At 47.3% G+C, this 24,230-nt stretch overlaps 2 protein-coding genes, 2 long non-coding RNA genes and 1 pseudogene across 4 annotated transcripts; 2 read left to right on the forward strand and 3 right to left on the reverse strand.

Annotated features, from left to right (window-relative positions):
• Positions 1 to 2,432: 2,432 nt before the first annotated feature.
• LOC117854575 (rapid alkalinization factor) lies at positions 2,433 to 3,283 on the reverse strand. Its single transcript, XM_034736802.2, has one exon. The coding sequence runs from the start codon at positions 3,072 to 3,074 to the stop codon at positions 2,736 to 2,738; it is 339 nt and encodes a 112-aa protein (XP_034592693.1). The 5' UTR covers positions 3,075 to 3,283; the 3' UTR covers positions 2,433 to 2,735.
• Positions 3,284 to 7,552: 4,269 nt separating this feature from the next.
• On the forward strand, positions 7,553 to 9,289 carry LOC117858639 (uncharacterized). The gene is made up of 2 exons (XR_004641010.2): positions 7,553 to 8,802; positions 8,954 to 9,289. It is a non-coding gene; the product is annotated as an uncharacterized lncRNA (long non-coding RNA).
• On the reverse strand, positions 9,131 to 14,283 carry LOC117858638 (protein LOW PSII ACCUMULATION 1, chloroplastic). Its single transcript, XM_034741749.2, has 10 exons — positions 13,938 to 14,283; positions 13,160 to 13,263; positions 12,789 to 12,924; positions 12,419 to 12,650; positions 11,356 to 11,513; positions 11,060 to 11,245; positions 10,833 to 10,933; positions 10,190 to 10,286; positions 9,918 to 9,997; positions 9,131 to 9,365 (listed from the first exon to the last, which is right to left on the reverse strand). The coding sequence occupies exons 1-9, from the start codon at positions 14,211 to 14,213 to the stop codon at positions 9,923 to 9,925; spliced, it is 1,365 nt and encodes a 454-aa protein (XP_034597640.1). The 5' UTR covers positions 14,214 to 14,283; the 3' UTR covers positions 9,131 to 9,365; positions 9,918 to 9,922.
• A 6,141-nt stretch (positions 14,284 to 20,424) lies between these two features.
• On the forward strand, positions 20,425 to 22,543 carry LOC140222804 (small ribosomal subunit protein eS4-like; annotated as a pseudogene).
• A 499-nt stretch (positions 22,544 to 23,042) lies between these two features.
• On the reverse strand, positions 23,043 to 23,814 carry LOC117854639 (uncharacterized). The gene is made up of 2 exons (XR_011898370.1): positions 23,593 to 23,814; positions 23,043 to 23,514 (listed from the first exon to the last, which is right to left on the reverse strand). It is a non-coding gene; the product is annotated as an uncharacterized lncRNA (long non-coding RNA).
• Positions 23,815 to 24,230: the final 416 nt, after the last annotated feature.

Below are 24,230 nucleotides of genomic sequence, written 5' to 3' on the forward strand. Positions count from 1 at the left end.
GTCATATTAAAAATAATTAAAATTTATCATTATACATCTAGTAATATTAGGTTAACATAATTAGTCATATAGTTTGAATGGTGTAAATAACTATTTTATTAGCAATATTAAACTTAACATCATTTGTAATTAGTATTTAGTAATATAAATAAGTTTTAGATGGTTTCATTGGGTACTTTATTCTTTTTGCAGATACGGAGAATGTCGGATATTTCACATTTTTGTCGAATACGAATCTGGAACCGGATAGAGAAAAACACTAAAAATTGAATCCGGATACATCCATTTGACATCCAAAATAAAAACGAATACGAATACGGATCAGCGTTTTTAGCATACATGAATTTGAATAATTTGGATTTCCAGACATCTATATCATAGGACTTTTTAAGGTTCTAACCGAAATTGACCGGACGCCCTTGGAACGGATCGCTGATGCCCCTGTTGCAGTGTGTGCATCATGGCGCGTGCTGATTTAGCGATCTGTGGCGGTGGATCAGCGTCAGAGAGGGCCCCGAAACTGATGAGAATGTCATAATCAATCGTTGTATGCGCGCACAGCAGCTGAAAGCGATGAGAGACGACGACGAGATCGCGGGCAGGCCGCGCATAAAGGCCGCAAGGAACCAACCCAGCAGCCCCAGCCAAAGGCAACGTCCCATGAAAAGTCGCATTCGTATTCCTATTCCAATTTCACAACGGAGGGAAGCAAGCAGCAAAGCAAAAGCACGAAAGGATGAGCAAGCGTCGGGGGCGGGCGGGGCAGGGAGGAAAGCGACGGTGTACCAACCAAACCAACCGGGCGACAATGAAGAGTGCCGCGAGCGAAAACGTCGTACTGGCAGTTCCCAACCACCAGCCCCTCTCCTCTCCGCAACTTGCATGATGTGATGATGATGCAGTCCATACCCATCATATCCTATGCCGTTTGCGCTAACAACCGCCCCTAATCAGACGCCGCACCGAATCCTAATCCCCGGACATGAATGCTTTCTCAGCAGAGTGCTTTCCCTTTCCCAACGGTCCTACTCCAATGTGGCTGCTGCTATGCGCGACGCGGTGTCGGTGGCTGAACTTTCCATTGCCCCCTTTTTTTAACAGTGCCTTTGTTCCCTGCTGGCCAATGGGGTCGCTCCTCCGTGCCCTGCTGTCAGCAAAGCTAAATCCAGTATTCTACTAATCCCTGACAGAACACGGAGGAGAGAAAAAAGGCTGACGCTTCTGAAACGAACTAGCGGCTGCTATCATCAGCTGCATTATCGCTGACCATTTCGTCAGGCTACTGCTAATCATGCTGGGGCGGCTGGTGCGGATTGGTTGAGTATCTAGTCGTAAATCTTAGCTGTCATGGAGTATTTTATCAGCATATGAAAGAACAAACAACTAGCACTATATTTTGCATTAGAAAAAAAAAAAGGAGTACTTGTGAAAGAAGGAAGGAAATGCAGTACTGTCTGTAACCTTGCTGGAGGGCAAAGCTGCAGCAGCATTTAGTAGTGGTAATTAGTAGCACACGTGATGGAGAGAAGAGAAGAAATGAGGCGCGTCCGTGACGAGAGGATTTTGCATTGCTCTCCTCCTCGTCGCACCGGGTTTTTCATCTTAATTTAATGTGCCCATGTGCCGCGCGTGAACGGTAGTAGCATTATGAATGGGCGAATCAATGGTGTTGCAGGACGAAGCGGAGGAAGAATCAACCAAGATTTCTCTCCCAAAATCGCGTCCTGGTGAGATTCTCCATTACTCGAATGTCGTTTGGTGGCGATTATAAACGCGCAATAATTCCTCATCCCGTACATGGAAAGGAGCAGCTATCAGCTAGTCGGTCAGATGAACTGAAACTGCTATACAAACGAACCCGATTTAACACTAGGAGCAGCAGAACTGCAGAAGGTAACGGGTTACTACCATATATAAATCATTGGGGGAACTGGAAGCAAATACTCTTTCAAATCGTTAGCCCAAGTAGAAGATGAAAGGGGTTTCCGTTTAACAAGTTATTATAATTCGAAGATATGTTTGCAAAATCATGTAGAGGCCAAGAAACAGATTTGATAGAGGAAAGAAAAAAGGAACTCGGTCCAAGAACCGTTCTTCTATTCTTGTTTCCGATTCTAAATGCCTCGAAAACCAAAAAGAAACCTAGTTGACCTTGCTTCCTCCGAGGCACGATCCACCGGGGCATGGCCAATGGCCGGCAGCCGCCCGGCACAACGGCAAAATTGGCAGGCGCCCAAGGGGGGCGACGTCTAGAAGAATTTGCAAGTTGCAAACCCAAGGTGGACGTTTAGAATAAATTGCAAGTTGCAATCAGAGCAAGCAAAGAATATCGTTACACTAGCTAAGACTCCGAAGAAGCTTAAAGAAATATGAAATCAAGGAGCTGGACAGCTACACGAATCCCTCCCTGGCTACAATCACAATCACACAGGTTCACGAGGAAATAACCATCAGTGTTTATACACCCGTTGCTCGATCACACAAATCATGCAATTTACAGGACCATACGGACTCGAATCGCTTGGGCGGCAGCCCAACCACCACCAATCATTCTCGTTAAAATCCACAGCATTGACGACAAGAGAAATAATCGTACTACTAAATAATTGAAAGGGCAGATCAACAATTTTTCTTTGTTTTTTTTGATTCTGAATCAACGGCGTGGGATTAACAGGAATATGAACCTCCTCCTCTTCCCGGTGGCCGCCGCCGCGCGGGGATCGAACGGCCCGAGATCAGCCGCGGCAGCGGGTGATGGCGTTGCAGCCGCGCGAGTAGGGGTTGGCCTGGGCGCCGGGGCGGCAGTTGTAGTAGGACGCGCCCCGCACGGAGCAGGGCACGTTGTCCCTCCGCAGCGCGCCGTAGCTTATGTACCCGTTGTTCTGGTTCTGCAGCACCCGGCGCGCCACGGAGTCGCCGTCGGGGAAGCCGAACTCCTCGTCCTCCGCCGCGCCCACCACCCCGAGCTCCCACCCGAGGGCCGACGCCGCCGGCACCTCGCCCGCGCGGGCCAGCGCCGCCAGCGCCAACAGCAGGAGGAGCGGGATCAGGAGCGCGCGCGTCGATCCCGCCATGGCGGCCGCGGCGGGCGAGCGGAGATGGGAGAGTGGGAGGGGGAAGAGGTTGCTCTGCTTTTGCTTGGTGTGGAGGTTGGGTGCGCTCTGCTCTGGGGGAGTGCAGCGGCCAGCGGCAAGGAAGGAATGCTCCTCTCTCTCTCTCTCTCCTTGGTGCGGTGGGGTTTATAGAGGAGAGAGAAAGGGGAGGGGAGCGGCGGGCGGGGTGGAATGGAAATGCGGGAATGCGCGTGGGGGTGGGGGGCGGCTGAGCTGCGCGCGTCGGGTGCGGTTTGCGTGTGGTGCTTCGGTTACAGACTACAGAGCGCGCCGGTCGCCGGCCTGGGGGTTTGGTCCACCCACCGGACACCGGGTCCCAGGAGATAGTGCTGGCTCCGTGTGCTACTGTACAAAGGTCGCATCATTTGGGACGATTATGGATGGGATGATTTGAACCCAAAGCACTGAGGTGCAGGAAGTTGAAACTAGAGCCAAGGTTCTCATGATTCAGATCTGAGTTTATGTACTCGATGTACACGGCCATGGCGTTTGCATAACCAACCTCTCAAGCACACAGCCATGGGTGCTGGATGTTGATTGCCTTTGAGTGAAGCAACAGCACAGCATTCCTGTTGGGACCGCGCGGCCCGACAAGGACTAGTGGGACGGAATAAACCTCCCCTTCCAGCTGACGCCTGATGATGTGCCTCAGATCAGTCGCCTATACTCCATTTTGATCCCTTAAACTGCTTGTGTCACTGGGTAGTCTATCTAGTGCGCAGAAAATTCACGATACGAATCTATTAAGCCTAATTAATCTATCATTAGTACATGATTACTATAGCATCAGATTGTCGAATCATGGACTAATTAGGCTTAATAGATTCGTCTCGCAAATTAGTCTCCATCTGTGCAATTAGTTTTGTAATTAGTCTATATTTAATACTCCTAATTAGTATCTAAACATTCGATGTGACAGAAATTTTAGGAGCTAGGCCGACTGAAGTTTAATTCATGTCACGTCAAATGTTTAGATACTAATTAAGAGTATTAAACATAGATTAATTACAAAATCAATTGCTGGAAGCTAATTCACGAGACGAATCTATTAAACCTAATTAATCCATGATTAGCACACATTTACTGTAGCATCATATTGTCAAAGTAATGTCCCATTCATCAATATCCTTTTCAATTAACTTTGTTCTGGAAATTTCTACCACTTATATTGTTGTTTCCTTTGCAGTTTGTCCAGTCCACATTCCGCAACTTAGTTTCAGATGAGTTTCTTTTTCAAAAGAAGGGGTCCCAGATGAATTCCCATTTGACAAACTGTTGGTTATATGCTGCCGTCTTTGTTCAGCATCGCCATTTGGCTTCACTTCTGTCAGTAGCATGTCTATAAGCTGATCACACCATTCTCTCGTTTCAACTATGTAGAAGAACATTCTTGTATTATCAGGCAATTACGGCAACGATTGTTGTTGTGCATAGTTTTGATTTGTTCACAAAGACTTTGCTTCGGTTGCATTATTCTTTGTGCAAGCTAGGGGATAAACTGCTCGTTGATAAGAGTAGCATTCCTGTCTAATGGAACTGTGCTCAAAGGAGCAGCATGGTAGCAGCGAAAGCTGCTTGTGTACATTATGTCCAGACTCTAGCATGTAATTCCAAGAAGTGATTTTAGGCATCAAAAGAAAAATATCTGCTGCTTTTTACGCAAATAGATGCCGTCTTGGAATGTTAATAAATCGGTTTGGATCAAGGAAGCAAAGCTTTCTTATACTGAACTGAATATAACGGGACTAGATACTCTCTTATCTAGAAGGAAAAAGAACGAAGAACGAGGAACAGTATGGAACACCCATGTATCATGAGAACATTGCAGTCCAGTCAAAGAATTGTATTCCCCCATAAGCTAATTATACGCGTGGCGTTCGTGCTCGCGTGGCCTGGCAACGCAGCGCACGCAACTGGCGCCCCGCGATGAGGCGGCCATGGCTTCCCATGCGGCGGTGATGGTTGGGTGCGTGTCGCGGTCGCTGTGGCGAACAGGTCGACGAGGAGGAAAACATTGGCCTCGAGAATGGCCAGCCGCCAGTTCCCGCGCACGCGTCCATGCCCCTCGTCGTGCATGCCGCTCCTCGCCGGTCTCGCACGTCGAGCTTGGCCTCCGGCACCACCTGCACGCAAGTGGTTAGTGCACACGAGACAACCACGGAACGCCTTGCGTTGGGACAAGTTGTTTTTTTAAGTACTGCTTAAATGTGAATGTGATATGTTTTAGCCCTTGGATGTTAGAATTGTTCCGTGGTAACCGGTAGCCACTAAAAAACTTCTTAAACTTAGGAATAGGAATTGTTAAATGTTGAATGTAGTTGTTATGGGAACCAAAAGGAAAAAAAAGATATGGTAGAAACGAATCCAAATACAATTGAAAATGTGGTCACGTTATGGTTCCTATTTATTTTTCTCAAGCAACTCTTTTGCTTAAATAAAAAAGGTAGAAATTTAATGAGTATTTTAGTTTAAGGAAATATAATAAGCTAAAATTTTGTTGGTATTTCTAGCAAACATGTAGACATCCAACAAGTGTAATAAATTTTAGTGGTAGAAATTTTTTTACCGTAGCAATGCACGGGCACTTTGCTAGTATAACTTAAATTCAGTATTTTTTAGCCGGTACAAAACAAACTCATTTATTAGCCGGTACAAAACAAACTCTAGAGGCCGGCTCAACATCAAAACTATATCCTTAATCCATCTGTCCTTTTTAATATTTTATGCTTATTTTTATACTATTATTATTTTATTTATACTTGAAAATATTTTGCTACCCGTAGTTCTATCCTAAGTACACACAGGCTCCCGTCCCCTGTCCCCAACCACAAATGTCGTTGCTTTTCGAGGAACTGATACCTCGACTCGACAGTTGGCTCTTGGAATGGTCCAGTAGATGGAGCTTCGCTGTGGATGGCTGAAGAGCAGAGAGTCGGGTCAGTCCTTGTACGTCGTCATGCCGTAATTAAGCCGCTACGATTCACGAACAGTATATAGAAGGAGAGGAAGGCCATCAGCGTGAGCCGAGGAGGCGACCGTCGATTACACGGCTGGCTCGTTTGTTTCACCACAGCGGCACGGGCCGTGTGCGCTGCTGCTTCAGCGGCGTCCTGCTACCGCCTGCCGCACGTACCGTGACAAACAGGACCGCCGCAAGTGCTGGCCCTCCGTCCCTTTTTATCTGTCACTCGGAAAACGTGCTCGTGAGGGCAGCACTATTTCCAAACGACAGTTATTAAGGAAACATACGCCTGCGCGCAGAGTCGATCCGGTTCGTCCGTGAGGCCAGAATGACCCTATATATCGACGCGGCCTTTGCTGGTAGTGTAGTAGCGCTCTGACGACGATAATCTCTAGGGTGTGTTTGGTTGGTTGTATCATTTGATTCATGTATGAAATGATTCAAAATAATAATGATCCTTTTGTTTGGTTGGGTGAATTGTACCAGCTCATCCAGGATGAGACCATCCCACTTAATATATTATTCTACTAATTAGAGTAAATCATATGGTACAAGCAAATTGATTGAACCACCCCATCCAGAATCATCCATACATGCATCATGTGGTGCATGCAACCAAACACACTATCAATTACCAGTCGCCACCTACAAGCAATGCAATAATAATGTTAGGAGTACTAACGCAGGCACATCTACTACTATCAATCAATTTGTTTCTTAATTTGTACTTAGGTCGTTGACCAACGGTGCGCCGCGTGGATATCCAACCGGCTCCTCAACGTCCCGAGGCTCCTCACTACGTCCCCAGCTTAGTGCAAATCCAGCCGGGAAGCATATACTATATGCAAATGCAACCGGCTCAAGCGCGCCGTCTCCGGTCGGGTGGGATGGACAGCCAATGCAGCACACTGCGGCACACGGTGGAGTTATTATTAGCTGGACCCCTCCTCCTCCACTTCTTGTTTCAGTGGACGGCCACCCGATCGATCCATCTCGATCTACTGCTAGGCATGCAGCAGGTAAGCAACAAGCTCCATCGTCGGGTCCGATCCGACCAGTACTGCCTGCTAGCTACCGAACGTAGCTTCGTACGCTAGCCGCTTATAAGTCGGGACGATATGACCGTACGTACGCGTCGACCAGTCGTGTATTCTGAGTTGCATTGCAGTCAGCATTGATGGTGATAACTAAATGGCGGCATGAAAAGGTTGGTGCGACCACGGAGAGGCGATGCCTACGCGGCTAGCACGCATGACACGGAGGTTAGTTGCGGCGTTGTGCGTGGTGTCAGCGTGTGGCAGCAGCCGGCCGGCGGCTGGGAAGCTAGCTGCTGGGAGTTGCGTCTCTTTGCTTGCGCGTCGTCCAAGTCGGAAATATAGTCCCCCCGGCCCCCAGGAACTGTCAAATACCTAACGTCCTTTTCGACTCGGACTGGTCAGCCTCCGTCGGCATCGGTTCGGTGACCCGAGCTTAGCTGTGTTCCAACATGTAACGTCCTCTTCGGTCAGTCTCCCCGCAACTGCTCCAAACGAACATACATATATACAAATACATTCTGCACTGGGAGGAAAGGAGAAGAGAGGAAGGAAAACCTGCCACGGATGACCACATCATCGGCTCGCTCGGTCGATGCAGAGCATCGCAACCTGCAGCGTGTACGTTGTTGTTAATATATTAAATTAGTTATTAGGCATTTCTTTTTATGCTGCTGGTGGTTCGTTTGGTTACAGCTAACCTCCACACCTGCACCGTCAGCATCAGATTTGGCATCCGCAGCCGCCGCCTGGACTGGACGGGGCAATTGGACATATCCCTTTCTTGAATTCGTGCAAGTGGCCCGGATCGAATGTTAATTAATTGCTCTGTGAATACTGAATAGAGATAAACCCCCACAGTCCCCATCCATAGCTCGAGCTCGCTTGGTTCCACACGCGCCAAGGGAATCAGGTTCACGGCCGGTCTCTTTCATGCGCCTCTTTGGCCGCGTTCCTTTCCTGGATTCCCTTCTGCCATGCCCTGCCCCCTCTGATGATGATCTGATCAAGCCAAGCACAAACGAACAGGCTCCGTTTCCGGAAGCTGCAGCGATCCCTCGGCCCATCCACGACTCCAGACGAATCCTTCTCGGTTGCGACGCCAATACAATCAATCAATCAATTTCTGACCTCTGCTGCTATCAGACTCTGCACTCTGCCATCGCCGCAGACTGTTGTCAGCGACCTGCAGCCCAATTTTCTGACCTCTGCATTTTCTCTATCCAGTGAAATGGAGTGATGGGCCTGGACGGAGGCTTCCATACAGTGCCATTTCGTCTGCTTGCTCATCGATGACACACAAAATTGATTCCAGCGTCAGATTTTTCTTTCTTTTTTTTTTGGAGATGCCAGTCTCAGGATACAGAAAGAGTAGTTACAGAGCCACAACCGTAAGTCCATAACAGACCTACCGAAAGCAAATGCGGAGCATGAATGTGAATTTTTCACATGGACTCTACCCCACAACAATGTGTTCTGGAATGGGATTCACATAGCCACTTATAAGTCCGTACAAGGTGAAAACGAAACTTCTGAGCCAATGGATGTCATCCGCTCTACTGCCATCGCACTACATAGCGAAAGAGGGGAGCCAAATGTTCCATTCGCTCATGGCTCTCTGGTCTCTGCAGTCTGCTCCCAACATCAATCCAACAGTCTCAGTTTCCAGACAACGGCGGGACGTCACAAAACGGTATGCCCAAGACCCATAAATTTGTCTCTAATTCAATTCTTGTGCACAACTACTTTCAAATGAGAAAAAAATCAGAAAAGTGCGTATTCATTTTTTTCTCTAGCTAACGTTTATTCCAACTATTTTTTTCTCTAGCTAACGTTTATTCCAGCTATTTTTGAGATTTCGTGGTGCAGAGGATTGACCTTATTAAACGGCTTCCTCTACACAAAGGCATCGGATCACCCAACCTTCTTGTTGTTGAGCACCCATGCATACGTGCTGTATGAGGTACACGGACCAAGCACAGAGGGTGCAGAAGCACGGAAATTACAAGGGGCACGAAGGGTAAACCGTGAATTGTACAATTTGAACAGATAGGGTTTGGTTCTTCTCGACATGGAACTAGTGCAACAGTAGTTAGAAGAACTTCAATTAGATTTTGTGAGAAGCTGTGGATCTGTACTGAAGTTCCAGGAATAGAATATATCCAACCCCTTTGTAACCACACTTCTGCACGGTTTACCATATTTCTGGATCACTACCGATAAATCATTTTGTGTTCTGACGTGGAAGGAAAACACCTAAAAGAAAAGGCAAAGACTTGTTACCTTCTGCACATATTATGGTAACACAAAACTTTTTTTTTACAAGATGGTAACACCAGTCAAATATCCAAATAATTCACAAAGAAGCTCGACTCTGACAAGTCCAACTAATCTCAAGTATTTAAAATTTGGTGGTTATTAATATATTCCAATTACCATGTCATCCATAGTGCTTCCACTCTAAATATTTTTATTTCTTTTTTAGCATCCTGTCGGCTATTCATTTTAGCAGTACAGAGCTTCATATTCCATGACACCTCGAATAAAAGAATCATTAGTTTGTCAATTTCTACTGTTGTTAATATTTTGGTTCTTGTTTCATCTATACACATAAAGCCACTTCTTAAAGAGATTAATCCTCTACTTCGGTGTTTGCAAATGAGAAAAGAACTTTGACAAGCTATACAACTGAGAAGAATTCCACCATCCTCTAAAAAAATTGCTCTGGTCCAGTTTTCACAGATAAGGGCATGAAGAATGCAGTGGAGGAAAGAATAAAAAATAACCAAATTTCAGTTGTACACGCACCTTTTTCACCTTTCAAGTTTGCTCATCAGATCTTCAAGTCGTGGCAGTTCCTGCAATATGTCGTTCCAGTTTGGCATACCCTATAAGAAAAATAACATGCACATGGTCAGTAATTATTATTTTTCTGGTTAAGGTAGATTAGATTCAATGTCATTTGAACCCTCTTGGTGGTTCAATTATAGAATTCTGTGCCTCTAGGTATATTACATAATCATGTCAAGTAACAGATTTCCTTTTACCAAAGTGAAACTGAGAGAGAAGAGAATAATTACTATTCCAGATCTTCTGACACGGCCATCCAGACGAAGAATTATGTACACATCTTCACCAGGAGTGACACCTTCAGATTCTTGCTGGTCACGTATCCAACTGAACCATACGCGTATAGATGTCAAAACTCGGCAAAACCTCTAACACAACTATTCAACCATGTTCACAATAAGCACTTGAAGTATCATGGCTGTCTCAAGAAAAAGAAGTAATGCAGAGGTAAAAACTAATAAGGGAAAATCCTATCAATATGTACATGCAACAGAAAGGATAGATGCCATCTCAGAACATATGGATAGGCTTGTTCTGCAATCATGTCTATGGCCTATGGGAGGAGAAGAAATAGGGAAGAGGGACGATTTTCCATTTTAATGCTGACTTGGCAAAAACAAAAGTTTCTTTTGCTGAATGGGCAGCTTTCAAGTTTCAATGCATATTGCATGTACTTTACAGACAGATCAGAACCTTCTACTTGTTTTTTTCTCGAATTACGCAAGCGAGATGTGTGCCATTTCATTAAGAGAGAAAAGAAAGCCATGTTCGAAACGGAAAAATTATTCATGAAACACAATCTAACTATGCTTTGAAGTTATATGTACATGCTAGGACAAAATGCATATTATGTAAAAAGAAAAGGAAATGCACCTTTCCCATTGTTCAGGTGAGACAATATCAGCCTTAAATCGAACCTCAGCTTTCAAACGTGACTTTGCCGCAATAGATTCAGTACGCTTTTCAAAGTCACCCTGTGAAAAGAAAATTTGTATTAAACTACCATATAATGGGGCCAAGTTTTTGGTACGAAACACACAAACTAAAAGGCAGGTGAGTTGAGGCTTTTAGTATTAGGCAATATGTAAGGCTGGTCTAACCCCAACTGAAGGAATTGATGCTGCAGCTCTTCTCGTTCCAAAACCCCTTGGTCTGGTTTGGTCTTTCTGAGAAGCACCAAAGATCACAGGAATTAGAAGAACACCTCGTTTGAGCAGTTCCGTCCGATACCTCTCAGCTCTTTGCATTGCCCGAGTAACAGATTCTTTTGAACCTGCCAATATAACCTGTAATATGCCTCAAACAAGAAGTCACTGAGTGAAAATTTTGGAAGTAAAGGAGAAAAAATACAGCAAATGTACAGTGGACATTAAAGATGAACAGAAATTATACTAACTGGCCTAGTAATGTCCCGGAGCTGAACAAGCTCAATAATGCGATTGGTTGACAGGCGCACAGGTAATCTTGAAAGCGTTTCATTACGAGAAATTTGTGTGATTTGCTTCTCTTCTTTCTTGTTTTCCCAGAAATACAAAGCCACCAGCACAACAATACCTGCAGTATACTGATTTAAAATTTTTATCATTTTAGTGTAATTAACTAGTGGAAGAGATATAACATAAAGTTGTTATTCATATTTTGTAACCTGTAACTTCAAAAGGTTACATAAAGTTATTTATTCATATTTTTAGTGTAATTAAGGAGATAGTCACTTAAGATTCATATGGAAGCTAAAGATTCCTCTAAAGATAAAGATTTTCCTTTGGTGCCTGCAACGGGGTGTCATTTTAATAAAGGGTAATTTAACTAAGAGGAACTGGGTTGGGAGTCAAAAGTGTTGTTTTTCTGTGATTGTAATGAAACAACCAAACATCTCTTTTTTAATTGTCAACATGCTAAAGACATTTGGAGAGTTGTTTAGATAGCTACTAGGTTAACCCCACCTAGATCAATAAGACATGCTTAAAAATTGGTTAATAGGCAATGCAAAAAAATATAAAACTTTAATCTTTGTGGGGGTGGCAGCTCTTATGTGGGCTATTTGGTGTACACGTAATGATTTGGTGTTTGAGAAAAAAGGTTTCAATTCGTTTATGCAGGTCATTTTCAGGGGAGCATATTAGCTGCGCTTTTGGTCCCTGTTGCAGCATGAGGACACAAGGGAGACCATCTGTTCAACCAGCAAAGCACTAGAGATCGTTTCTTTGGATATATTCGCCAAGAATGGATGGAGAAGCAATAATAGACTTTGCTTTTGAATTTTTCATGCTCTATGTGTACTCGTTTCCCTATTCTTTGTGTTCAACTTCTAAGCTGAGGATGATGTAAGAACTTGGCTGTGTGCGTCGCAGAGGCCGGAACTATTTCCTTTATCTAAAAAAAAGTCACTTAAGATTCTTCAGCATAAAAAAACACTTTTAGCACTATGCAAGACCTATCTTTAGTGCACGCCAATTTACCTCCAATATTGATGGCAGCATTCCCAGCAGTTTCCAGAAGATCAGGAGCACCATCACCTCCTTGAACTGCTAGTATAAGTCGGGGAATAGTAAAGAATGTTGAAATTCCAGCTGCTGCTGTTAAAGCTACATAGAAGAATCTTCGGACACCACGAAATGGTGCTTGTACTTCACTAATGAGTTTCAGGTCTCTTCGGAACCCAGAACCAATATCTTCTCCACCACGCAAAGCCTGAAATGAAGTTAGAAGATACAGATATTACTGACCTTAAACTGGTCACTGAATCAGAATTTTGAGTCTTCAACTATGATCCACAGATTACTTTCTTCGCTAGCATGTAGTAATGCAGTAAAATTGAAAGTCACAAACCTCTTCTTGAAGTTCCTTAAATTCTGGTGATGCTCTGAATGGCGCCAAGTCTGGATCATTAAGTATGGTACCAAATTTGAGATTGTAGTCTCGCAAAGCTGTCCTTAAACATTCTGCAGCTTTTTTGCTTTCTTCTCTGGTCCAAACAGATCCAGAAATTAAAGACCTTGATTTCTTGCTCTTGTAATTTCGTTTTTAACAATGGGTTTTAGTATTTTATTATGTTTTGCCACCTAGATACATTAATGTGAAGCATTACTACACATGGTATCACTGATTCATGGATGAAAATTCTGATGACGAACCTAAATAAGCATGGTGCATGCATAGTACAAACTCGAAGTTCAGTGGCCCCAGGAAAGTATCCTCACCTATACGCATGGCAGCATGCTTTGTTATACAGCGCTGCCTGGGCTTCAATAGGTGTTGGATTCAGCTCCAAGGCATTCTCAAATTGTTCAAGGGCCTCCCTCACCTATACATGTACAATGACAACAGAATGAGGGAAATGATTAAAGAAGTCTCTCTAGTGAAATGATCAAAACTGGACCTACAGCAGGGTTTGCTCAAACATGCAATCTCTTGAATGGACCCATCTCGGAAATGTACTATTGAATTGTAAACACATCTAGGCAGTATAAACATGATATTACTGCCATCTATCTTTGCCAGATGTCCAGATTACTGATTTTCTTTACCAGAGTACTAATTCCAGCTTCATGTCAGCCTAACACCAACACACTGATTACTGGTGGTTTTCGAATTGGATACTATCATAATGTGCCAAAACATTCTGTTCTATCCTACGGTTAATGGTGAAACTCAACACTACAAACCATCACTTACTTTCTGACTTAAAGATAAAGCAGGCACCCCTATTTAAGTACTCAGCATTGGTAAACTCAGAAAAAACCAGCCCTGAACTCAATCAAGCATGATATAACACAGGCCGCCCAGTTAAATTCAGGAGCTACATGCTAATACGGACAAGTCCTCGCCAGAGTTGTATCTGCAGCCGAACTGAGACATTCCCACAGGGATTGGTGCCAATAATTAGTTGATAACTCTAATGATGATTCACGATGTCTCAATCTAATGCTTTAGTGTCGCGTGTCACTCGAACATTGCAACAAGGCGCCTCGGGGTTACCCTGCCCTTGGAGAAGAGCTCGAGGCCGAGGTTGACGCAGGACTCCGCCGTAGGCACCGGAACCGCCTCGGCCACCGCGTCCTCCGGCGACGGCGGGGAAGACGGGGACGACGAGGCGCTGGAGACGAGTACGATGCGGCCACGGCGGCGAAAGGGAAGGGGGGAAACATAGGGCAGGATTTGAAGGGTTGTGCTGGGGATTGGGACGCTGCCGCCGGAGAGGAAGGTGATATGGGGCCGGAGAGCTGTGGCCACGCCTGCTGTGGCGGCCGCCATTGCGGGGGAAGAAGCTGAGGTGAGGTGGTCGTTTTTCCTGTTATCCTGAAAAGGAATCCCCTTTTCTCTCTCCCCTTTTTCTTCTCCGTCTCGTTCTAACGGGGTGACTGTTCGTCAAGGGAAAATAAGGGGTGTTCGGAAACGGGGGTTAAACCTCATTTTAGCTAAATTTTAGTCCTTTGCTTCCAAATAGCAAATAGGAGAATTAAAATAGGAGGGCTAAACTTTACCCCCAAATCTTTTATCCCCTCCAAGAGGTGCTAAAACGGACTTTTATCCCCTCCAAGAGGTGCTAAAACGGACTAAAAGTGATCCCTGTCCAATTTTCCCCCGTTGCCTCCTCCCCGCGCTCCCTCTCTCTCCTCCCACCGCACCCTCGCCGCCTCCGCCTGGCCCTGCCGCCATCCGCCCGGCCTCGCCGCTTCCGCCTCTGCCTCGCTGATCTCGCCGCACCTTCATTGCCATCCGCCCGGCCCAGCCGCCTCCGCCTTCGCCTCGCCGACCCTGCCGCACTTCGCCTCCACCTCGCCGATCCCGCCGCACCCCCGCCGCCATCCGCCCGGCCCAGCCGCCTCCGCCTCGCCGACCCCACCGCACTTCGCCTCCGCCTCGCCAGCCCCGCTGCCTCCGCTCGGCCCTGCTGCCTCCGCACCCGAACAGCTCCTGCGGCGGGTTCCCTTCCTCTGCGGTGCCCTCCGAACACCTTGCATTTGTGGCTTCGGCGGTGGCGGCGGCCGGGGAGGGGGTGGCCTTCTTCTTGGCGCTGGCTTGCTTCTGCTCCGCGGCGGTCTGCTGCAGCTTGTTGCACCGCAGCTGCCACACGGGGCTGATCGGGCACGAACCTCCTCAACATGAAGGAGGCGTTGTTGCTAGTGGTGGTTGCGGCGGCGGTGACGGTGGGCAACGGCATCGCCTAGGCGGCTGCAACATCTTCTTCTGCTGTCGGTGGTTCTGCTGCTGCTGCTCACCTTGCGGGAGTTGCTGCGGGAGGGGCAGCGCTGGAGGGCACATGGGTCATTTTGCACACTAGTTGCTAAAGTTTAGCCCCTCACCCAAACACTCCAAGTGCTAAACTTTAGCCTCTTCATTTGAGTGGGCTAAACTTTAGCTCCCAAATAAGACCTACATCAGTACATCGCGCCAAGCCACAGGATGCCAATCCGATGGCTAGCTCACCTTCAACCTGCAGAACAGGAGCAGGTCTGTTCTGCTCGGTGTTTGAAATCTTGTTCTGCTGCGTCTTATCCTCTGGGCCCCTGATACTGCTTCTAAGGTTACGGGGGTGTTTGAATACTAGGTGCTAAACTTTAGCAGTGTCATGTCGGATGTTCGAATGCTAATTAAGAGGACTAAACATGAGCTAATTATAAAACTAATTGCAGAACCCTATGCTAATTCACGAGACGAATCTATTAAGCCTAATTAATCCGTCATTAGCAAATGGTTACTGTAGCACCACATTGTCAAATCATGGACTAATTAGGTTTAATAGATTCGTCTCGCGAATTAGACTCCATATGTGTAATTAGTTTTATAATTAACCTATATTTAATATCCAAACATCCAATATGACATGTGCTAATCCCAACACCCCCTATATCCATCTTTGATACAGCGCCACGTGCTTGTGCTGTTGATGGGAAGGCAACTTCAGGACTGACAAGACCTACTGTCTTCAGGGGTACGTGCAAATGCTTCTTTTTTCCGATCAAAGGCAACAGCACGGCTTTAAACCTTTAGTAAGACACAATTGATGGGACTACTAGGTTACCGGCGACCAGCTTAAAATTGGGGTACAAACCAAAACATCTTCCTAAACTAAGGGTGTATTTGGAAGCACTTCACTTCACCAAAAATCACTTCACCAACTCAAAAAAATCGTATCTAAACGTGTTCAGCTCCAACAATTCCGGCTCCAGGAAAAACGTGGAGCAGGGGGGTAGATCCACGTTTTTGGTGAAGTACCTCAAGGGTGCTCCAAAAATCTTGTTTACAGACCTCGTCGTGGAGTTCGTAGTTATTTACCCACCATGCCATCCGTTACACAGTACCCCTTCGATTCCAGTCAAAAGAAAAAAAACACCGAGGCCCATCCGCTACTCTATTTTTTGCCTGTCGCTCGACCTTGTGCCGAGGCTGCCGCCGATCTGCCGATCCGCCGCCGGCGCTCTTCCGGCGAGATGGACGGGGACAGAGGTGCCGGTCTGGGCGGCGCGGCGAGGGAGGCGCCCGCCCGTCTGGGAGGCACGACGAGGGAGGCCTCTGCCGGTCTGGGTGGCGCGGAGATGGAGCCCCCCGCCGATCTGGCCGGCGCGGCGAGGGAAGGCCTCCGCCGGTCTGGGTGGCGCGGAGATGGAGCCCCCCGCCGATCTGGCCGGCGCGGCGAGGGAAGGCCTCCGCCGGTCTGGGTGGCGCGGAGATGGAGCCCCCCGCCGATCTGGCCGGCGCGGCGAGGGAAGGCCTCCGCCGGTCTGGGTGGCGCGGAGATGGAGCCCCCCGCCGATCTGGCCAGCGCGACGAGGGAAGGCCTCCGCCGGTCTGGGCGGCGCGGAGATGGAGCCCCTCGCCGATCTGGGCGGCGCGGCGAGGGAAGGGCCCGCCGACCTGGGAGGCGCGCCGAGTGAAGGGCCCGCCGGTCTGGTACTAGTTTGTAATGAGAATGTTGATTTCGTACATGACTTTTGTTGCGACCTTTTCATTCGGTACAATGTTATTTGGTTCAACATTTTTTGCCATGGAAAAAAAATGTAACGCCCGTAAAAATACACCGAATTAAATCACTCGTTAAAAATACATTCCAAAATTTTTCCGACCGCTGAGCTCCGTCAAATCTTTTCCTTCCGTCGGACCCGCCTTCCCGACCCCGGCTCGTCAACCCTCTTTTTCCGCTCCCCGTAAATTTCGCCACGTGCCCGTCCAATCCATCACGCGAGCCGTCTAAATCCCACATCTTTCGCTGAGCTGCCCCTCCTTTTTCCCTCCTTCTTTTTCCCTTTCTTTTTCCCTTTTTCTTTTTCTCTTTCTTCTTCTTCTTCCTCCCTCCTCTTTCCTCTCTCTCTCCTTCCTTCTCCCCTACCGCACTTTTCTCCTGGCGCCTAGCGCCCGTCGCCTAGCGCCTCCCGTCCAGGCCGCGCCCGGCCGCCCGCGCCTGGCCACCCACGCCAGGCCGCGCCACCGCGCGCGCGCGTGGCTCCGTCGCCCGGGCCGCACGTGCTGCTCTGGCACCGCCGGCCGCGCCGGGCCGTCCGCCGGCCGGTCTTCGGCCGTCTCGTCCCGGCGCGTTTCCCCACGAGGTCGCCGCCCCCTGTGCCTCCTCGTCGACCACGCCGCCACGCCATCCACGAGCAAACTCACCCCGGCACGCCACCGGCCGGAAAAGTCCCAGCCACCATCATCACCACCGGCCGCCCCCTTGCCGACCTATAAAAGGGGCCACGCCCGGCCCTCCGCACCACCACCACCGCCGCTAGCTCGCCGCCGCCCATCCCCTGCTTTCCCCGTGCGCCCGACCACCGCCGCCGCTAGTCGCCGCCGCCACCTCCTGGACCGGTGCCAGCGCCCCTTCCCCCACCGTCACCGGCCAAGGTGAGGGCCAAAACGGGCCCCCCACACCACCCTCTTCCTTCCCCACCACTCGGCCACGCCGCCGGCGAGCAAGGCCGGCCGGCCCGCCGCCGGTCAATCCCCCCCCCATTCCCTGTTATGGCCCAAGGAGGAAGAAGAGGATAAAGTCCCTCCTCTCCCGATCTAACCCTCAAGTTTTCCCTATTCGCGAGCAAGTCCTCCCACCATTCCAAAAATAATTATAGATAGGCCCCTGCTCTCGCGGTTTAGTCCTAAACCTCATTTTAAAGCCCCTGATACTCCTTTAACCCGTCATTTCATGCGCCAAATTTCCTCCAATCAATCCCAAATTCGACCACGGCCTCCTCTCATATATTTCCGCCGAGGCATATCAAAATTTCATGAAAATACTCCTCCTACCTATTTTCCGTTCATACTTCCTGTTCGGAGCTCAACGGGTAAAATCTTTTTCCTTTTTATTTATTGTGTGCTCGTTTGTGTGTGCCGTAGATCGCGGAGTACCCGAGGAGGAGCGCGAGGAGGAGTTCGACCGCGAGCCCGAGCCCGAGGACCAGTACCACGAGCAGGAGCTCCCGGAAGGCTTTGAGAACGGCAAGTCCAATCTCACCCTTTGATGCATATTTAATACCCAGTTTTTCAGACACAACCTGTTGGCCTGTTTTATAAAATGCATGTTGTTTTATCGCAAGACATGGTTGGATAGCCACCCCTTGATTGTTATGATTATTCCTTGTTGTCCCATATTTATCGCTAAATATGAGTTGCTCTGTTTTGATGATAAATACTGCTAGAATGCTTAGGAACTCATTACCCAAATTCAATCATGACTACATCTATTTATTCGGAAAATAAATGTGTGAGTATGTTCAACTGAGGTGTTGGGTTTCCGGGTGTAAAGAGAGGTGGTGGATGAGATGGATGGGCGTTTCTTGTGTGGAATGCCGGAGTGTTGGGCTCGTACCTTAGTGGTTGAGCAGAGTGGGAGATATCCATCTTGTCATGGCTAAGGACTGAGTTGATGTGTCATCCTGCCTAATTCCATCCTCGTGCAACCACTCGACGGTTGTATGGGCAACGGCTTAGCATAAATCCCACTAGCTAAACTGCTAGGCTTCAGATGTGCTGGTGAGCAATGGGAGCCCTTGGAAAAGGACTAAGCTCTTGGTGACTTAGGTCCCGGTTCGGCCCCGTGGATGGGTTGCTAACCCCTTGGGTGCTTCCGTGTTGACTAGTCAGTGTTGGCTAAGGTGGGTAATAGCTTTGTTAGGATCCGTACCGTCACTAAGGTGATCGTGATACGGTACCCTACTTGTGGGAAAAGTGTACAACCTCTGCAGAGTTAAAACCTATCCGGGTAGCCGTGTCCACGGCATTGGACGAGTTACGGCTCGGTCACACAACTAGCTTTTGGGGGATGACTGGTATTTACGGTGTGTGTGGGTGTGTGGAATTTTGGAAGTGTCCGGCAGTTGTGCCGTGCGCTACGGCGGACGGGGAGTCCGGTAGCGATAAAACTTGGATCCTTTGTGTAGGATCAACCTCACTTGATGTATCGTTTATTAAGAAAATGTTTTCATGAAACTTCTTTAAAATGAAACCCTGCATATGTCGAAAATTCAGCTTTATCGCAAATAAACCATAGCTATATCCTTGTTGACTCATATGCATATTCTTGTTGTATCCCCCTCCGTGGATGGGGTTGGACTTGCTGAGTACTTTTGTACTCACCCTTGTGTTGTTGCTTCAGAGGAGGATCCGGACTTCGTCGCCGAGGACTTCGAGTAGGAGGTTGCGTCTGCACCCAACGCTGCCTGCGGTGTTGGCCCTTTTGCAAGATGCTTCCGCTGACGCATAGTTCCGATTGCAGCCCGGAGTCTGACTGGACTGCAACTTGGATTTGTATTGTTATCGCTTTAGTCTTGCTTTGGGTGTGGCTTGCCCGCCCGCTCCTTCGGGAGTTGTACGGTTTCTGAACTATCTGTTGAATAAATGTGTTATCAGCCTCCTGGGACTGATAAATTGGATCACATTTAGTCTCTACTTATGTGGGGATGCTTCAAAAAAACACTGAAGAAAGACATCCATTGTAGCGCTTTACTGTAGCAGTGGAAAAAAATCTCAAAAAACTCCCAGGAACGGTACTGACGGGCTGGTTACTGTAGCAGCGGAAAAAAAAAATCTAAAACATGCTAACAAGTCAACCGATCCAACCACCAAGGGCAAAATAGAACATTCCCACCAAAAACTCATATTCCTGGAGCTGGAGCACAACAATCTGCCAAACACGTTCAATAGGTCCATATTTTTCTGAAGTTGGTGGAGTGGAGCTGCAAAAGTGTGGAGCTGGTGGAGTGAAGCTAATTTCTGGAAGGTGGAGTGCTGCCAAACACCCCCTAACTCTACTTCGCTAACTAATTCTACTATCCCCCTCTACTAACCAAACTCACTCTACTAACACGCTTGCTGCGGCTACACCTTCGCCGTTGTCGACCAAATCACCACACAATGCACACGCGCATCCGAGGTGATCGATGACTCGTAGTGCAGCCAAGGATGGTCAAAGCGAGACACCCAAGCCAGTAGCCCTCAAAGCGAGCGATAGAGTCTTCTAGACAACGCCTCTAGGATGCGACATCGCTGCCAGCGCCACTGCCCGCCCAGGATCTGGGCAGAGTTTTCCTCCGAAGACTCCCGCAAGAGGAGGGTCACCGTCTTCACTCCCGCCAAGGCCGCCATCGCCGCAAGCAAACATCACCTAGCGGGACCTGCAAAAAGCCACCTGCGCCAGGGGAGGCTGGTGTCTCCGGCGACATAGCCGCGCGAAACGCACCGCCGCCTGGATGCAGACGCTGAGCCTCTGCAGGCCACCAAGTGTCGGTGATGCACAGGCAGCCACCAGCACCAGGTCGGGGCGACCGCCCCGCACGCGCACCCTTGTCATCAATCTCGCCACTGGGGCTCCCTGCATCTGGGCGCCGTCCCTGCTGCAGGAGCCGCATCAGGCCCGATTCGCCTAGGGGATCATAGGATTCGACAAAGGAGTTGCTGGATCTAGCGAGCCCTGGCCTACTACGACCATTTTCGGCCTGCGGCGAGGAGGGCCGCCGGAGGAAGAGGCGGTGGGGGGCGAGTGAGGGGGCCGCGTCGAGGTGGAGGGCCCCCCGCCGCCGTCCTTGTGCCCGCATGGACTTCCAACGGCGCACTCGTGCGGCAGCGAGGTCGTGGAGGCGCTGAAGGGGTGGCGGAAGGCAGCGCGAGGTGGTCCGCCCGAGCCACCCGAGCGAGCGACGCGGGGGTGCTCAAATGCACATATCGTGCAAATGCCTCCTCTTTCTTGGGTACGCCACTTTTACATTTCTCAGTCAGCGATGTCTTATGCAGTTGTGTTTTCTATATGCAGATGCCATTTCCATTCTAAATACTGATGAGAACTACATGCTTCTCTCTCTATATATATACCCCAAGGGTCGCTTCGGCCTTCATCCTGTTACGAATGATGATACAAAGGTGAGGACTAGCTGAGCCCATAAGGTAATTCCATAGATTCTTGGATATGGCCAATATAAGTTTATTTTACATTGTGCTTTCCTAGGTTTAATATAGCTTGGTTATTTGAACGGTCTTATTTTCGTTAGATTCGTAAGAGTTCATTTTTGCATGGATAAGACCATACGACTGCGTTATAAACGTAACTCTAATTTGCAGTCGGCATTGTGTCTTTCGTATTGCACGTTTGTTTATGAATTCAATGGTTGTTTGACCACTATATTATGCTTTTACCTCTTTTTTTTTTGGTAGAATTTCATATTATTTAAATTGTATTGGCTAAATGTTTGTCACCCAGTGCAGTTCAAGCTTTGCAAGGTCCGGTCTGTTCAATTTGGTCACAAGGGCATTCCATATCCGAACACATGATGTCCACTCCATCCGCTATCTGTTTGTTTTCGCGGGGAGGGAGCGCGCGGGACGCGACCGCGCGGCGCTGTGCCGCAGCAATTCCCTTGCGGCTGGCTTTTCGTGATTCCCTTGGTGCACCGCGCGGCGACCGCAGCCCGTTCGGCAGGATTTTCGCGGCCCGCTGCCACACCACGCGGTCCCGCAGAAATAAAGGGGCCAAAGGCAAATGAGTGAATGACACAATCAAAATTGATCCGGAGACAGGTAAGATTGTTGATTTCATCAAGTTTGATGTGGGTAATATTGTCACGGTCACTAGAGGGAGGAAACTGGTCATGTTGCTGTGATAAAAGAATACGGAGAAGCACAAGGCAATTCTGAGATCATCCATGTGGAGGATGCCTTGGGCCATGCCTTTGCCACCTATTTGGGCAATGTGCTCACAATTGGCAAGGGGAACAAACCATGGGTGAGTCCCCCCAAGGGTAAGGGTATTAAGCTCAGCAAAATTTAGGAGCAGAGAAAGCTGGACCCTGCTGCTCAGCCTGCTGTGAATACTTAAGTAGTTTACCTAGATTTGCTATAGAATAAGCCCAAATGGAAACATAGAGCGTGCCTTGCTTATGATTTTGCAGTTGATATGTAGCCTTTGATGCTAGTTGTTAGTATTATTTTAAATTACTGTAGACACATCCTCATCCATATTTACATCATCTATTGTCAAGTCATGTCAGCAATCAGTTTGGTCCAATTCTGGATTTTATCATATTTTCTAAGTGGTTTGGTTTGTTCGACTTTACCTTGTATGAATGTGTTCAAAGCTTTGTTTCTTTTGAACAGCATCATGAGCGAATGACTATGACTTTATGTGTTTATCGAGTGCTGTTTGTTTGTGGGAAGAAGGCAGCGACTGCACTTTAGTACATTTTACAATGCAATGCTCATACAAGTATGTATTCGTGTGCACTATTATACCATCAGCTTGAAATAATTCATTGCCTGCTTTGTGAAACTTGCTGGGTATTTGTAGAATCTTCTTTAACCTCGAAGAGTCATCTTTTCTGCACAAAGCATCACAATTGTGATAATCATTTCAAACTACTAAGTTATTGTTTGATTGTGGCTGGGTGTCAAACTGACTATCTTTTTGCATGTTGATAGCATGAAATCGGTAACAATTTAATTGGCTGCACCATGAAGTTATTGGTCCTTTGGCATGTATTGATCAGTAGCAACTAGTCAAAACACTAATTGGTCACCAAAGAAGTAATGCACTAAAAGGAAGGCACATTTGAAATTTAGGCATGATCTTCAACTTCCAATCATGTTAAGGGAAAGTAAAGCAAGTTAAAAATATCAGTATTATCTGAAAAAGGAAAATAGCAATTCAATGGAATAGTCACTTAAGGAAAAATTTTGTTTTGAATATGTGAAATGGACATAATAGAAGAGAATGGTCACAGAAATGGCATAATATCTCTCCAGGCTCAGTTATAAACATCATAGTTGCAGTTGGTATGCAAAATGCAGAACTCTCTTCCAATCACAGGGAGATAACTGGCATGATGTAGCTGTATTAATGGGAGAAAGTATTAATATCCCAGCCTCCACATCCATTTGATGCAAAAATAAAATATTAATATATCTCTCATGATTATCAAATATAAATAAATATCTGGTACAGAATTTATACTGCCTTTAACAACTTGCATCAGAGCCTGTACGGTAACTCAGACCTTGATCAACGATCAACATAGAAGGAAAATAGCATTTCCACATTATGGTTTGGATGCTGACAGTAAATGAGGCAAACATGTCCCTACAATAGACAGGATATGCAATCAACACTATAATTGAAATGATTCTAATAAAAACCCAAACTTTTTATGCTACTAACCTGGTACTTAGTGTTTTGACAGCTCACTAATTTCTACAAATGAATGGCATATTTCCATGTCTTTGGTTTCAATAACTTGGCACCTGGTAATCGCTGATGTTAGGATTTATCAATAGAAATCTAGAGTATAATATGAAAAACGTGTACGTCAAGCAGATTCGAGTATGCATATTAAAATATACAACTACCGAATTGCAAAGAGAAAAATTCCAGTTCTTTCTGAAACAAAAATATCTATTTGCCTGAGGGATGGGGGAAGGTTGATAACCTCTGACAAGCTTTCACAACCGTATATTGATAGAGATTCAAGACATGGAAGTAAGTGATCCCGGGCGATGATGACAGCTTCGCTGTGGACCCCACGCTGTTGGGCCCTTGATTTAATGTTGGCTCGTCCTGTTGCTCTCCGAATATGGACTTAAGCTTAGGGCAGCCGCACAAATCCATCGTCTTGAGAGATGCGGGATGTTGAAGACCTCTACCAGACTTTCACAATCCCGTATGTATAGACACTCGAGACGAGGCAGAACTTGGCTCCTTTCTGATATTGGTTGGCCAGGAGCAGCTTTCACGTACCCAATCAGACCACTGCACTCCTTAATGGAAAGGTACCTCAAGGATACCAAGCGCTGGAACTC

This window comes from Setaria viridis, chromosome 5, assembly GCF_005286985.2.
Source record: "Setaria viridis chromosome 5, Setaria_viridis_v4.0, whole genome shotgun sequence".
NCBI classification, from domain to species: domain Eukaryota; kingdom Viridiplantae; phylum Streptophyta; class Magnoliopsida; order Poales; family Poaceae; genus Setaria; species Setaria viridis.

Excerpts from the sequence above, each read along its gene's own strand:
- LOC117858638 (XM_034741749.2), bottom strand. The coding sequence starts at position 14,213 with ATGGCGGCCGCCACAGCAGGCGTGGCCACAGCTCTCCGGCCCCATATC. Across the intron at positions 11,246-11,355 it reads TCCGGGACATTACTAGGCCA|GTTATATTGGCAGGTTCAAA; the intron begins GTTAGTATAATT and ends GGCATATTACAG. Across the intron at positions 10,934-11,059 it reads CATCAATTCCTTCAGTTGGG|GGTGACTTTGAAAAGCGTAC; the intron begins GTTAGACCAGCC and ends TTCTTTTCACAG.
- LOC117854575 (XM_034736802.2), bottom strand. The coding sequence starts at position 3,074 with ATGGCGGGATCGACGCGCGCGCTCCTGATCCCGCTCCTCCTGCTGTTG.